General features: G+C 46.7%; 1 protein-coding gene across 2 annotated transcripts; it reads right to left on the bottom strand.

The window, feature by feature from the left end:
- Positions 1-6054: 6054 nt before the first annotated feature.
- Prg2 (proteoglycan 2, pro eosinophil major basic protein) lies at positions 6055-9210 on the bottom strand. 2 transcript variants are annotated; one of them, XM_036183019.1, is made up of 6 exons: positions 9171-9210; positions 8292-8361; positions 7381-7685; positions 6917-7048; positions 6352-6463; positions 6055-6228 (listed from the first exon to the last, which is right to left on the bottom strand). In XM_036183019.1, exons 2-6 carry the CDS (start codon positions 8347-8349, stop codon positions 6170-6172), a joined length of 666 nt encoding a protein of 221 aa, XP_036038912.1. In that variant the 5' UTR covers positions 8350-8361; positions 9171-9210; the 3' UTR covers positions 6055-6169. The 2 variants fall into 2 exon arrangements, with proteins under 2 accessions (XP_036038912.1, XP_036038913.1); XM_036183020.1 differs by lacking the exon at positions 9171-9210 and having other exon boundaries at positions 6170-6228; positions 7414-7685; positions 8292-8349.
- Between the last annotated feature and the right edge of the window lie 3485 nt (positions 9211-12695).

Genomic DNA, 12695 nt, shown 5'->3' with positions numbered 1-12695 from the left:
ATCTCCTTGATCATGTAGTAGAGGCAATTCTGCCTTTGTCCTCAGAATTGTCCTTTTTGTGTCCAACACAGCTTCTGGCACATGACATGTACTCGTTTAATTACCTGATTCAAGGGAAGGCCAGAGAACCTCCTTTTCCGCCTTTTCCTCCTCCTCCTCTGATAGACAGGCCCTGAGCTGGAAAGTCTGAAACAGGAGTTAGGGATGGGCAACTGAGCCACAAAAGTGCCCTCCTAAGATCTTCATGGCTGTTTCCTAGGACCACATTCTACCCAGATTCCAGACCTGCAGGGACAGGTCAGCCCCCAGCCGGAGCTAACTTCACTTATGTGGGAAAAGAAGAGGCAAAGACAGTAGTGGTGGTGATCCTAGAAGCAGGCTCCCCAGATGTTTAGGTGTTAATGTCCCCTGTTTCCTCCCTGACCCTGGCCCGGCACACCTTATGAGAGTCTGTCGTCCCTGCTCTCAGTGGCTGCAGCTACTGCTGCACAATCAGGCCTTATACTGGGTTTTTGGGGAAGTGGAAGGGGCCAGGATGATTGCTCCAGGCCAGGCTTGGGGGTAATGGAACTGATAATAATTTGTTCAGTTTTGTCACCCCAGACCCTGCTCTCTGTTAACACAGCAGAGCCCTGCCCTCTGGGGCCTGCTGCCCTAAGCCAAAGCTCATGTGCAACAGTTTATTTAAGAGGTATGTGTTATGCCATGCCTATCAATCAGATATAATTATTATTAATGGCCCCAACGTGTCCAGCCTGAATGACATTCTGTAATTCAGAAGCAACCTTCCAAGGTCACTGGTCTACGAAGTGATGTGCAAACCCTAGGGAGCAGCTATAGACTACCAAGGGAAGGAGCATGAGACAAGGTAAGCCTCAGCATCCACATGAGGTGCTTCATAAACAGCATGCCCCTGGTCCCACCTTCATCCATCTCCACTGAGACTGTAGGATTTCCTTGCTTCACAGATATAAACAAGAGGACTCACAGAAGGAACGCTCACTGAGCTTTCATGATTCCCTGGCTAGTTTTTATGTCAATCTGACAAAAGCTAGCGTCATCTTACAATAGGGAACTTCAACTGACAAATGTTCCCATAAGATCAGGCTGCAGTCAAGCCTTAGAGCATTTTCTTGATTAATGATTGCTGGGGAAGGGCCCAGCCTATTGTGGGTGCTGCCATCTCTGGACTGATGGTCCTTGGTTCTATAGGAAAGCAGGCTGAGCAAGCCATGATGAGCAGCACCACTCCATGGCCTCTGTATCAGCTCCTGCTTCCAGGTTCCTGTCCTGTTTGAATTCCTGCCCTAACTGCTTTTGATGATGAACAGTTATATGGAAGTGTACACTTTCCTCGCCTGTGTTGCCTTTGGTTATGGTGTTCCATCATAGCAATACAAACCCTAACTAAGACTCATAAGAAGTCAAGGAACAGGAATTTCTAAGTCCTAAACATTCTCACATTCTCTCTCTCTCTCTCTCTCTCTCTCTCTCTCTCTCTCTCTCACTCACTCTCTCTCTCTCCCTTCCTTCCTCTATCCTGCTCTCCCTTCTCCCTCTCTCCATCCTTCTCTGTTCACAAACTAGGTCCTTTCTAGTTCTCATCTTCAATATGTATACTATTTCTTCTGTACTATGGACCTGCATCAAGTTTCTCAACATTTATCTTCTTAATACATAGACCATGTATTAGTTGTTGGTGCTGCTCTATTCATTATCTAAAGTTTAATAGTGCCATTTATCTGTATCCATGAGATGTCTGACATCACACATACACCCAGAAGGCAACAATCGAAACCATTTCCATACATTTCATCTCCTGATGTCCTCTGGATCATTTAGAGACCACCGGCCCATACTGTATCATTTCATCCAACCTCTAGATGTACCTCCAGGGCTGGCAAAGAACTGGGATGAAAATCCTCATGTTAAGTCTTCCGGTCAATCTGTAGACCACCTTGCCCTCCCCACTCTCACTGTCTACCTCCCACCAGGCCTCTGACACTAACAGGATTAGGACTAGGATCAAGCAATGAAACACTCATCTCAGACCACAAGTTTAAGAAGACACTAAACAAATTCAATATTAAATATAAGTAATATTTTAATGCAAACATTCTTAAAATCAAATTGCATGCAAATATATTCACAATGACTAATTTTATTTAAATAGCCAAGGTCCAGTTCATTCACTGTTGCCCAAAGAGAACACAGTGAGTGTATAGCCCTAGCTTCTCCACATCTTCCTGCCAAGAGCTTGTGGATGGCTGGAAGTGAAGCTGATGCAATTGGGAGGCGTTCTATTGGACAGTGCACACTTGTTATTTATATACTGGCCCACACCTCCAAAGAAGCAGATACAGGTCACTTAGAGGGCAAGATGGCCTGAATGTCTTGACTTCCTCTGCTCTCCCAAGGGACCTGTAATTGGAGAAGAAACTGAGAAGCCATTTCCTGGCCTGATTTCAAAGTAACGGTCTTAGCCCTTATCTCCCCACCCAACAGACCAGACAGTCTACTTATCTACCTGACAGTGGGAAGGTTGGTCAATTCCAGTACGCCCAAGACTTGGTCTATAAGTTTCAAGTTTGAGATTGCCCCAGTGAGAAAAGGAGAAACATAGATACTCTTCCCTATTGCTCTTCTTTACCCTGGAGCCCATGACAGAGGTGACATTTCATTGTATGTCTGGGATGAGTCCAGGGGTTGCTCTTTTCATGACCCAGCACCACCATAAGCCTTGCATGCATTATTTCTCTTTACAAATCTCCAAGTGCTTAAAGGAGTTGCCCAAGATCCCATGGCAAGTGAGAGACCAGCATAGACCCAGGGTTTTATGCCCCTATGCACCCCACCTTGGACTTCTGTCTTCTCCAACCCTATTCATTCATTTGCATGGATCCTGTTTTCCTTGCATACCAATCCTGGGGGGGGAAAAGCCCATTCCAAAAGCTTTAGTAACCTTGTCGATGGCCACAGTGACTCTTCTGTAATTGAAAACCAGAAGTAATGTTTTGGAAGGTTTGCTCCAGACCAGGTACTATGCTTCCACAAGGTTTTTTACAACTATTATTTCCATATGTAATCCTAAAAAATTATCCTACAAATTGGGTATTACCACCTTAACTTTATAAATTTATTGAAAAAACTAATAGAGGTGAATGATGGTTCCAGTTCCCACAGCTCACAAGTCCTTCTTTCCTTCCAAATGTGTCACCCTGACAATCTAGCCAATGGTACCAATGCTTCCAATTCTCAGTATCACTGTTTTCATTTATGTTCAAGTTGGCCTTTCATTCCAAGGCTCAGCTATACCCCGTTTCCCCAAAAGGATGAGTTTAATCATGATGAGAAGCTAGCAGTATGGTATGTAATAAAATCCAAAACTGAGGACAGAGACAAGATTTTCCTCTAAAGTAACCAGCCAGGGCAGAGCTGTCAGAAAATTGCCTGGCGTGTGGAGCCGGGGTGTCCTTGTGAAATGAGGCACTTTGAGTTTCCTGTGGTCCTTGTCAGGAAACTGGCCCTTGTCAGTGAGTGGGTGGTGCACTGTACTTGCTCAGGAGGCTGAGTGTCCACCTGCTCTGCATGCTGCAGCACCTCTGGGTATTCCATCAAAAGGGTTGATCTCTGCTGCACAGAGCTCTGTCAGCATCTTGCCAAAAAGGAAGAAAGCTCACACAAGCTACCTCTTGGGACACAAGGCCAGTCTACTTATTTTATTTATTTCATGAACTTTTTTTTTTTTGAAACAGGGTCTCATGTAGCCCAGGCTGACCTCAAACTCACCATGTAGCTGATAGTGATCTTGAACTTCTGATCCTCCTGCCTCCACCTCCCAAGTACTAGGATTACAAATGCATGCCTCCACTCCTGTTTTATGTGTTGTTGGGAATAGAACCCAGGGCTTCATGCATGCTGGGCAAGCACCAACCATGCTACATCCCTAGACCCACTTTACTTTAAAAAATGGTTTTATGTATGAATAATATAGTCACCTTTCATGTGGGTTTCTAGATATTCATCTTGTCCTAAAACTCCAGTTTACCATTTTATCAAAAGGGTGATCCTCACCATCAGCGTGATAAGGAAGGCAATCACAAGGTCAAAGCAGTGTGGAGGAATTCAGTCTCCTGAGCAAGTACAGTCCACTGCTTAGCATAGTAAAGTACCCTGGAGCTTCCTCCTTGGCAATTTTTAAAGAGACTTCCATGGAGCAGGTACCACAAAACCTGCTAAGAGAAGCAAGACAAAAAAAAAAAAAAATCTACCTAACTCTCAGCCTGGAGTTCTGAATGTAGTAGATGCCTAGCAAATGGTGGTGGGGAGTATCTTATCTTATTCATTCGTTCATTCACTCATTCTTTTATGGCAGTGCTGGAATCCCTACTCAGGACTTCACATGCGCTAGGCAGCTACTCTACCACGGAGTTATGATCCCAGCCCCTCATCATCTTTATCATTAATATTAAAACAAGAACAGTAGTGCTGTCCCACAGCAGAAGATGGCTTCCATGAGTGGTGACAGTTCTGCCTCAGCTATATCCTCATAGCACCCACCACAGAGCCAAACACACAGAATTTCCGAAGCTCACCATCAACAGCTGACATGGCACAGTGGTCGCATGGACCAAAATGTGGCTCTGTCTCTTTTTCAGCTTACAGAGTAACTAACCTTGAACAAATAGATCCTCTTCTCTGAGTCACTCAAAAACTCTCAGGTCTTCTTTTGCTTCCCCAGGACCCTGGACCCATATAGAGTTGGAAAATTCCTGGAAGAAAAGGGCTCAGGCCATTGAGCCCTTTTGTCCTGCTTATCTCCCTGGTAATATTAAGGCAGTTCTTCCCCATCTTTAACTGGGCTTCTTTGCCTCCAGATAGGTTGAGTTTTATGCCCCAAGAGGGAGTTAAGAGTGAAGGAGATCAGTCAAAACTTCCAAGCATGGAAACACTGGCTAAAGGCGCAGGCTTTGGAGCTAGGAAAGTCAAATCTCAGCTTTAGGAACATCCAGATGTTCTGTCTTGAGCAAGTCTTTCATCCATGTATGACTTCTCTGAGCCTGTTTCTGCAGGGCAGAGATAATGATGATAGATGGTAAAGTGTGATCTATGCAAGGCATTTGCCACAGCAGGTGAGTACTCAATAATTGGTAACAAATAGCACATGTTCATGCTCTCTCTCTCTCTCTCTCTCTCTCTCTCTCTCTCTCTCACACACACACACACACACACACACACACACACACACACGCAAACCACACACACCCTGTGTCGTAGATTCCCAGACCTCATTGAGAGTCTGACTCATAATAAAGAGTTCAATATTGGGCTCTCTCCAAAGCAGAGCCTGAGACAAGGATTTGAGTACACATCCTATAGTTAATTTGGGGAAGTGCAGAAACATTGCTAGAGGAAGAAAGGATTCATCTGGGGAGAGACAAGCAGCCAATAAAATATGTACTGTAATGCCAGCCACCTCAATAGAAAACAGAGAAATGGTGCCTGGGAGGGATTATCTTGATCAGGTTCATTGAGGTGTGAAGTCCCACCATTCCCTGGGTTTGGATCCTGGGTTGTGTTTGGAAGAAGCTAGCTGCACACGGACATTCATCTCGCTGCTTCCTAACTATGGATACAGTGTAACCACCTGCCTTGAGTCTCTCTACCAGGACTTTCCTACCATAGTAGACCCTTGACCTGTGGCCTCAAATAAGCTCTGTCTTCCTGAGTCAGATATTTTGTCACAGCAGCTAATACAGTGGGGAAGAAGAGCCCGTGTAGGTGAGAATCCACCCCAAACCTTCACATGCCTGGAAGCTGTTGGCGGGGCCCTGACAATACCCGATACACAGATGCTATGTAATTGGGTCTTCCATGGGCACTTTAGTGCCACCTGCATACATTTCTCTGTTGTCCAAATAAACCCTTCATAAACCCCACTGCACCAGCATTTCTTGAAGAGTGCTAACTTTATGGCTCCTTCATGAAAGGTATGGAGCGGTGTGAGATGAGAAAGCAGAGAGTCCCCCCAAATGATCACAGGAGAAAAGGAATCTATTTCAGTGAAGCAGTTTTATTGTAGGGGATGAAAGAAGGGGACATCTGTCAGGAAAGGAGAGGCAGTGCCCAGGAGAGGATGAATTAGAACTCCTGCCTGGCTGGGACCAGCTCAATACGAACAGATGAAGGGACGTCTCTTGGCACAGACAGATCGACGCCAGTGGCCTCCTGTGAAGGGAGATTGGGAGAATTCCAGCTCTTTGTCTACAATCACATGACACTAGGAATATTATAGTTCCCACAGACTCTACACTTCACTCAGAAAGCGGCTCCCTCAGTGGCCAGCCTCACCTTGAGTACACAGGGTCACACATCTGCCACCACCACGGCCGGGCTGGCCAGCAGCCCAATATGCAAAGTTCCAGGAGCTTCCATCAATCCATCCAAAGCGTTTGCAGCGACCCTAGAGAAGGTAGGAGGCAAAGGGATACAGTGGGAGGGAGGGAGAGGGATAGAGCCAGCACTATCCCTATTAACTTCTAAGGTCCTTGACCACAGGGCCATAGTGGATAAGCTGGCAAGCTGAACTTTTGGCTCACAGTGATCATCACCACCCCATCATCATCTCTATGACATGGTCATCCTTATATCGTGAACCAGAAATGGGGCAGGGGAAAACCATGTGCAACCTACAGGTAAGGAGACAACCTCCAGACCACAGAGGTGGAGAAGCTGGGAGGAACTTGGACTCAAACCTGATTCTAAATCTTTGGTGGCACCTCAGTGTCTTGTCTGAGTGGCCTTCCATCCTCAGCTCTTCAGGGGACAGTAAAGGGAAATACAGACAAAGCTGTAGCAAGGTTGATAGTGGATGGAGTCAAGACGTGCTCCCACTTAGTTCTGGTATCCCTCTTACCCAGCCCGTGATCCTGCCTCCAATCCAGACTTGACCCTGGTTGAGTCCCCTGACAGAGGACTGGATATAGAAGTTAACTCTGAAGCTGTGGATGGAGGCAAGGCTGCCCCGGTAGCAGCGCCGGCAAACCAACTGCAGGACAAAACAGAAGAGAAAGAAGGGAGTTCCCTCACCCCTTGCCAGGAGTGCCCCTGGTCACAGTCACGGTCTCTGAGTCTCCATTCCCTTCTTCCCAGCCGCCACCCTCTGTCCTTACTTCCTGCCCTCTTTCCCCTCCCTCCTTAGCCGTTAGAAAGCAGCAGAGCATTTCCACAAGACCCCCTCCCCACCCAGCATTTCTGAAACTTCATCCTCTGCTGATGCCCCCCCCACCAGCCCACAAAAAGAGTAAGCGTTAATGCTGTGGGAAATGGAGACATGTCTCCTGTCTGTCCCTGCTCTCAGCCTAGCCACAGGCCACTTACTTGAGCATTGCCAAATTTCCGAGGACTCCTCACCAGGAGGTACCGACAGGTCTTACATCCAGAGTTGCCCATCAGTCTCACTGTGTCCTCTTCCTTAGGGCACTGAAGGTCCTCATTGGGCACATCCTGGCCTGAGACAGCTCCCTCATCCCCAGGAATATCTTCACTTCCAGAACCTTCCTCTTCCTCCAGCGGCATTAGCTCCTCCCCAGGAGGACACTCTTCTACTTCAGGTCTTGATATCCCCACATCCCTAGGCAAGCTCTCATCTCTCAACGGGCTTTTGAAGTCGGAAGTGTCAGACCCTGGCAAGTAGAAAATTCAAGTGTCCTTCCTTCACACCTTCCTCTAGTCTCCCTAGACCTGTAGGCATCTCCTGCCCCACTCCCTGAACACCAGTGTGCAAAACCCTGCCTGAAAAGAAAGAACCCTACAGCCACATCCCCATGAGGAGACACCCCACGTCACACGTGAGGTCAAGAAAGCTAACCACAGTAGCTTAGAGTCCATTCTCTGTGGGTCTGGGTCCTGGACTCGGCAACTACCACTTTTATTTCTTTGTTTGTGAAGTTGGTATACAACCCCAGGTACTTCATGGGGGTGCTCTAAGGACTAAAGGACATAAGATGCAGAGAAAATGCTCAGTAAACTCAAAGTCAAAAGAAGCCATTATTACTGGAAACATCATTAGAATTATGTAGAAAGGACAAAATTGGAAATACCAGAACAGAATCAAGGCTACAGACATAACAGATGTTCTCGGGAGTCCTGCAGAATCCCTGTACCTCTCGTGTACAGGGATTCTGAAACTGGGAATGATTGGTGATGGCACTGGTTATGTGAGTCAGCTCTCATCTATTCCACACAGGAACAAAAGGGAGAGCTCGAGATTGAGAGAACTGACGACTCACTCAGATGAAGAGCAGACGTTCCCCCAACTAGAAGAGCCAGAAGCAGAGGGAATTTCATCTTGGCTTTGTCCTGAAACAGAGAACACAGATGTTTTACACACACACACACACACACACACACACACACACACACACACACACTTCACAGCCAGACCATTTTGGACCCATGGGAGAAGGGTATAGAAAAAGGAGGCAAGAATCTAGGATGAGCCAGAAGAGCTAAGGCTGAGCCCAGTCCAGGCGGTTCTAAGGAACTCATCTGTTTTGCTCTGTTCATGACAAGGTTTCATATAGCCTAGGTAGCCTGGAACTCAATATGTAGCCAAGAATGGCATAGAATTCCTGATTATCCTGCCTTTGTTTCCCAAGTGCTGAGATTATAGGCATGTACCACCACTCCTGGTTTATATTTTGTTGGGGATTGAACCCAGGGCTTGGTGCATGCTGGGCAGGCACTCTACCAACTGAGGCCCAGTCCCAACTCCAGGAAGTCCTTTCTGAACAAAATAAAGCAATCCATAAGGAGCAGCTCAGCCTAGCTTTTCCATAAGCCAGTAAGTAAAATGAATTATTTATTTATTTCTCCATTCATTTACATTAACGAGCTTGTCGGTGTCTACAGTGTGAGTGAGTGGAGAAGCAATGATTGCTAGGAATGCACAGTCCTTAAACCGTGTGCTCCTTGCCCCAAGCCACATAGGATTCTCCTTTCCTCACCAGGCAAAGAGAGTGTGCCTGTGGCTCAGAAGTGATGCTCATCACACTAGCTCCAGCAGAAGCTGAAAGCCACATGAAGCCCTGCCAGCCTATTAGAGCCCTCAGCCTAGAAGTCAGGGGCCTCCCCAGAGGCTGGACATCCCCAGTCGGGAAAACACTTACAGGCCTTCCTGGGTCGTGTCAAGTTTGCAAAGCTGGATCCTCCCTCACCCCATCTCACAGTGACCTTTATAGAGACCTTGGAGGAAGTCCCCTGGGCACCGGAGGGTTTGCCTCAGCCAGAGGGAGAGGGTGGGCTGATAAGAGCCCTTTCTTCACTTCTTTGATGAGTCTACTCCTTAGCCACCACGTGCGGGGGAGGGGAGCCTTGAGTTCTTGGTCTGAGCTAAGAGTTCCATTTCTGGGCTCCATTTGACTCTCCATGGGAGCTTTCCCCAATCCATTATTTTCCTACTTTACCTAAGGCTTTGGGGGAAGCACTCATTATCTGTTAAAGATTGACTTTTGACCAGTTTCCCTCTTTGTAGACTGTTGTTTTAGATAGAAAAGCACCTGTACATAGGAAAACTTGCACAAAGTTGTTTATTGGTTGATTGTAACATCCAAACGACGGGGCTACCCACCCATAGATGGTGACTAAAATGGGTCTCATCTGTTCTAGAGAATTCCCTACAGCTACACTTGTGCCTCTGAGCCTGAGGAGCTGTGTGCCCCATCAGGAAGGGAACAAAGCAAGACAGACAGGAAAATATGTAAGGGGTTTTGTTTGTGTCTGTCTGTTCACTGCCTCTGTTTCCCCCTTTGTTTCTTGCTTTTTGTCTTGCCATGCGGTCCTGACTGGCCTGATGCTATGTAGCTCAGGCTGTCTTCCAGCTGGTGGCAATCCTCCTGTCTCAGCTTCTCTGGTGCTGAAACTGCAGGCATGTGCTACCATCACACCCAGCAAGGAGAAAATATTCAGTGTGAGAACACCACTTTACAAGAAGAAACCTTGGGCAGCTTCTTCCTGTGAGTTCTCATCAAGGCCATATTTAGATGTGGAAAGAATTCACACCAGCCTGACGACCTTGGTGGCCTCCATGAGTGAGAAGGGAGGTAACTGTTCCTTCTTTTGTTATTCTGCATGTCTCCAGGGATTGCAATCTATGTGTGCAAAATCTATACACTGAAGAGAGACTTTATTAAAGATGTTTTTTAAACACAAAAGACCGTCTCTGGGAAATTCTGATTGGTTAGTTGTTCTAGAGTAGAAAGCAAGCAGCTGCGTTTAACGTGTGCAGGTGATGGGGATGAAAATGGACCTGGAAATCACTGAGCTGAGGAGCTCAATGAACAGGAAGTATCTCATGAACTCAACTACTCACCCTCAGAATTGGACCCCTTGTTTGGCCAATCTAACACCTTCATAATCATAAAACTTACTGTACAGATTTCAGTACTGTGTGTGAAAATATTGTCTCATTTAATCTTTGTGTGCAGTATGTGCATGTACCTATGCACATATGTGTGCATATGGGTGCTCCACCTCATTTTTTGAATCAAGGTCTCTCACTGAAACTGGCACTCACTGGTAGGCTAGCCCAGCAGGCCAGCAAGCTCTCAGGAACTGATTCCACCTTTCTCTGTCCTGCACAGCATTAGGGTTACATACGTGTGCTGTTGTGGTTTGGTTTGGTTTTGCTTTTTTCTAAACTCAATCCAAACGATGGTCCCATATAAGCACTCTACCCACTGAGTCTTCATCCCAGTCCCAATCCTTAAAAATAAAAATAAAGTGAGCTAGTGATTATCCCTTGATCTACACATTCACACATCCACACATGTACACATCCACATATACACTCAGACACACCAAAAGGATGTGGAAGAAACCGACGTCTACAGGGCCACAGGTATAAATTAGACCGACTGACACCCTCAATGCAAGGGTAAGAGTGTTTTCCCAAGCCCTTTGAACAGAACACTCTCTTCCCAAATCACAAGCTCCAGTGTAATCTACTGGCTCGTGATCTGCATGAGCATACACAGAACAGGAGGGCTTGGACAAAGCCAGTGTCTTCCAGCAAGAGGTTTCAATGACTGTCATGAAACAGACTTGCCTCCTTCTCAAGAAGTGGTAGGTCCTTGCAGAGTCTTGGGAGTTCCCGTTTCAGGCCTCAAAGTTAAGGTAGAACTTAGATGAGGTTGGGAAGAACTACATCTCCCAAAGTGTACGCAGCCCCTAGCTAGACGTCAGTACTCCCATGAAGAGCCTTTAAGGATTGTGCTTGCATTTAGCTTCCTGATGTCCTCTAGCACACATTATACCTTCAGGCTTAGCACCCCCAGTGTCAAAAGGCAGAGCTGGGAGTGAAGGCTCTGTCCTGATACAATGTGGGCTATTGCCCTAGGTGTATGTATGTGTACCAGACACTGAACAAAAGTCTCCTTAGCCACTGTGGTCAACAGCAAGCAACTGGTCTATCTCCCTTTCACACTCATCCCCCTGACACACACCAGCTTAAATGTAGAAAACTGCAGTTCCAGACACTAGCCCACATTTTATATCCATCAGCAGCAATCCTCTGCATTCCCAGCACCAGGATTTTTTTTTTTAACCTGGAACCTGAACAATGTCCAAGGAGCCATGAAGCCTACAATCATAAATAATTCATGTGTAATGTTCTGACAGCAAGGATCCAAATCCTTAGTGACATTCTTTCATGGCCTATCAAAGGTCTAAAAACCAACTAACTTTATTGAATGATTTGTTCCTCAAGAACCAGAAATGACTTCCAAGATTCCTACGAAGGAAAGAATCCTATGATGCTCTCTAAAAATCTTCACTATTCCCACCTCCTAGTATGTATACCCTGCAAAATCCCTGGGACTACTGATGTAAACTTCCTTCCTGTAATCATGTTATATATTCTACAGCAGAACTGATTTTTTCCTCAGCTATGTAGGGAATTTTTTTTAATTTTGTGGATTTTTTTATTAAGAAAATTTTTAATTCATTTTACATACCAATCAAAGATCCCCCTCTTCGCTCCTCCTGCCTCTCCAGCCTCCCGCTCCCAACCCACACCTCTTTCCCTCCTACAAGAAGGTAAGGCCTTCCATGGAGAGGTACATTTAGTAGAGGCGGGTCCAAGCCCCTCCCCCTGTCTCAAGGTTGTGCAAGGTGTCCCATCATAGGGAGTGGGCTCCAAAAAGCCCAGCAGAACTAATTTTAAGATTAGGATAGGGATGGAATTGTGGCTTAGTGGTGCCTAGCATTCATGAGGCCCGGGGTTCAGTTCCTAGTGTGGAAGGAAGTAAAGGAGGGAAGGAAGGGAGGGAAGGAGGGAGGGAGGGAGGGAGGGAGGGAAGGAGGAAGGAGGAAGGAAGGAAGGAAGGAAGGAAGGAAGGAAGGAAGGAAGGAAGAAGGAAGGAAGAGAGAGAGGGAGAGAGGAAGGGAGGGAGGGAGGCATGAAAGAGAGGGGACAAGAGGAGAGGAGAGGAGAAGAGGAGAGGTCAGGACAGGAGAGGACAGGACAGGACAGGACAGGAGAGGACAGGACAGGACAGGACAGGACAGGACAGGACAGGAGAGGACAGGAGAGGACAGGAGAGGACAGGACAGGACAGGACAGGACAGGACAGGAGAGGACAGGACAGGAGAGGACAGGACAGGAGAGGACAGGACAGGAGAGGACAGGACAGGAC

Source organism: Onychomys torridus, chromosome 4 (assembly GCF_903995425.1).
Source record: "Onychomys torridus chromosome 4, mOncTor1.1, whole genome shotgun sequence".
NCBI lineage: Eukaryota > Metazoa > Chordata > Mammalia > Rodentia > Cricetidae > Onychomys > Onychomys torridus.
The sequence above is the reverse complement of the archived record's forward strand: the minus strand, read 5'-3'. Positions and strand labels throughout refer to the sequence as shown.

Excerpts from the sequence above, each read along its gene's own strand:
- Prg2 (XM_036183019.1), bottom strand. The coding sequence starts at position 8,349 with ATGAAATTCCCTCTGCTTCTGGCTCTTCTAGTTGGGGGAACGTCTGCT. Across the intron at positions 7,049-7,380 it reads GGAAATTTGGCAATGCTCAA|TTGGTTTGCCGGCGCTGCTA; the intron begins GTAAGTGGCCTG and ends TTTGTCCTGCAG. Across the intron at positions 6,464-6,916 it reads GAGGCAGGATCACGGGCTGG|GGTCGCTGCAAACGCTTTGG; the intron begins GTAAGAGGGATA and ends TACCTTCTCTAG.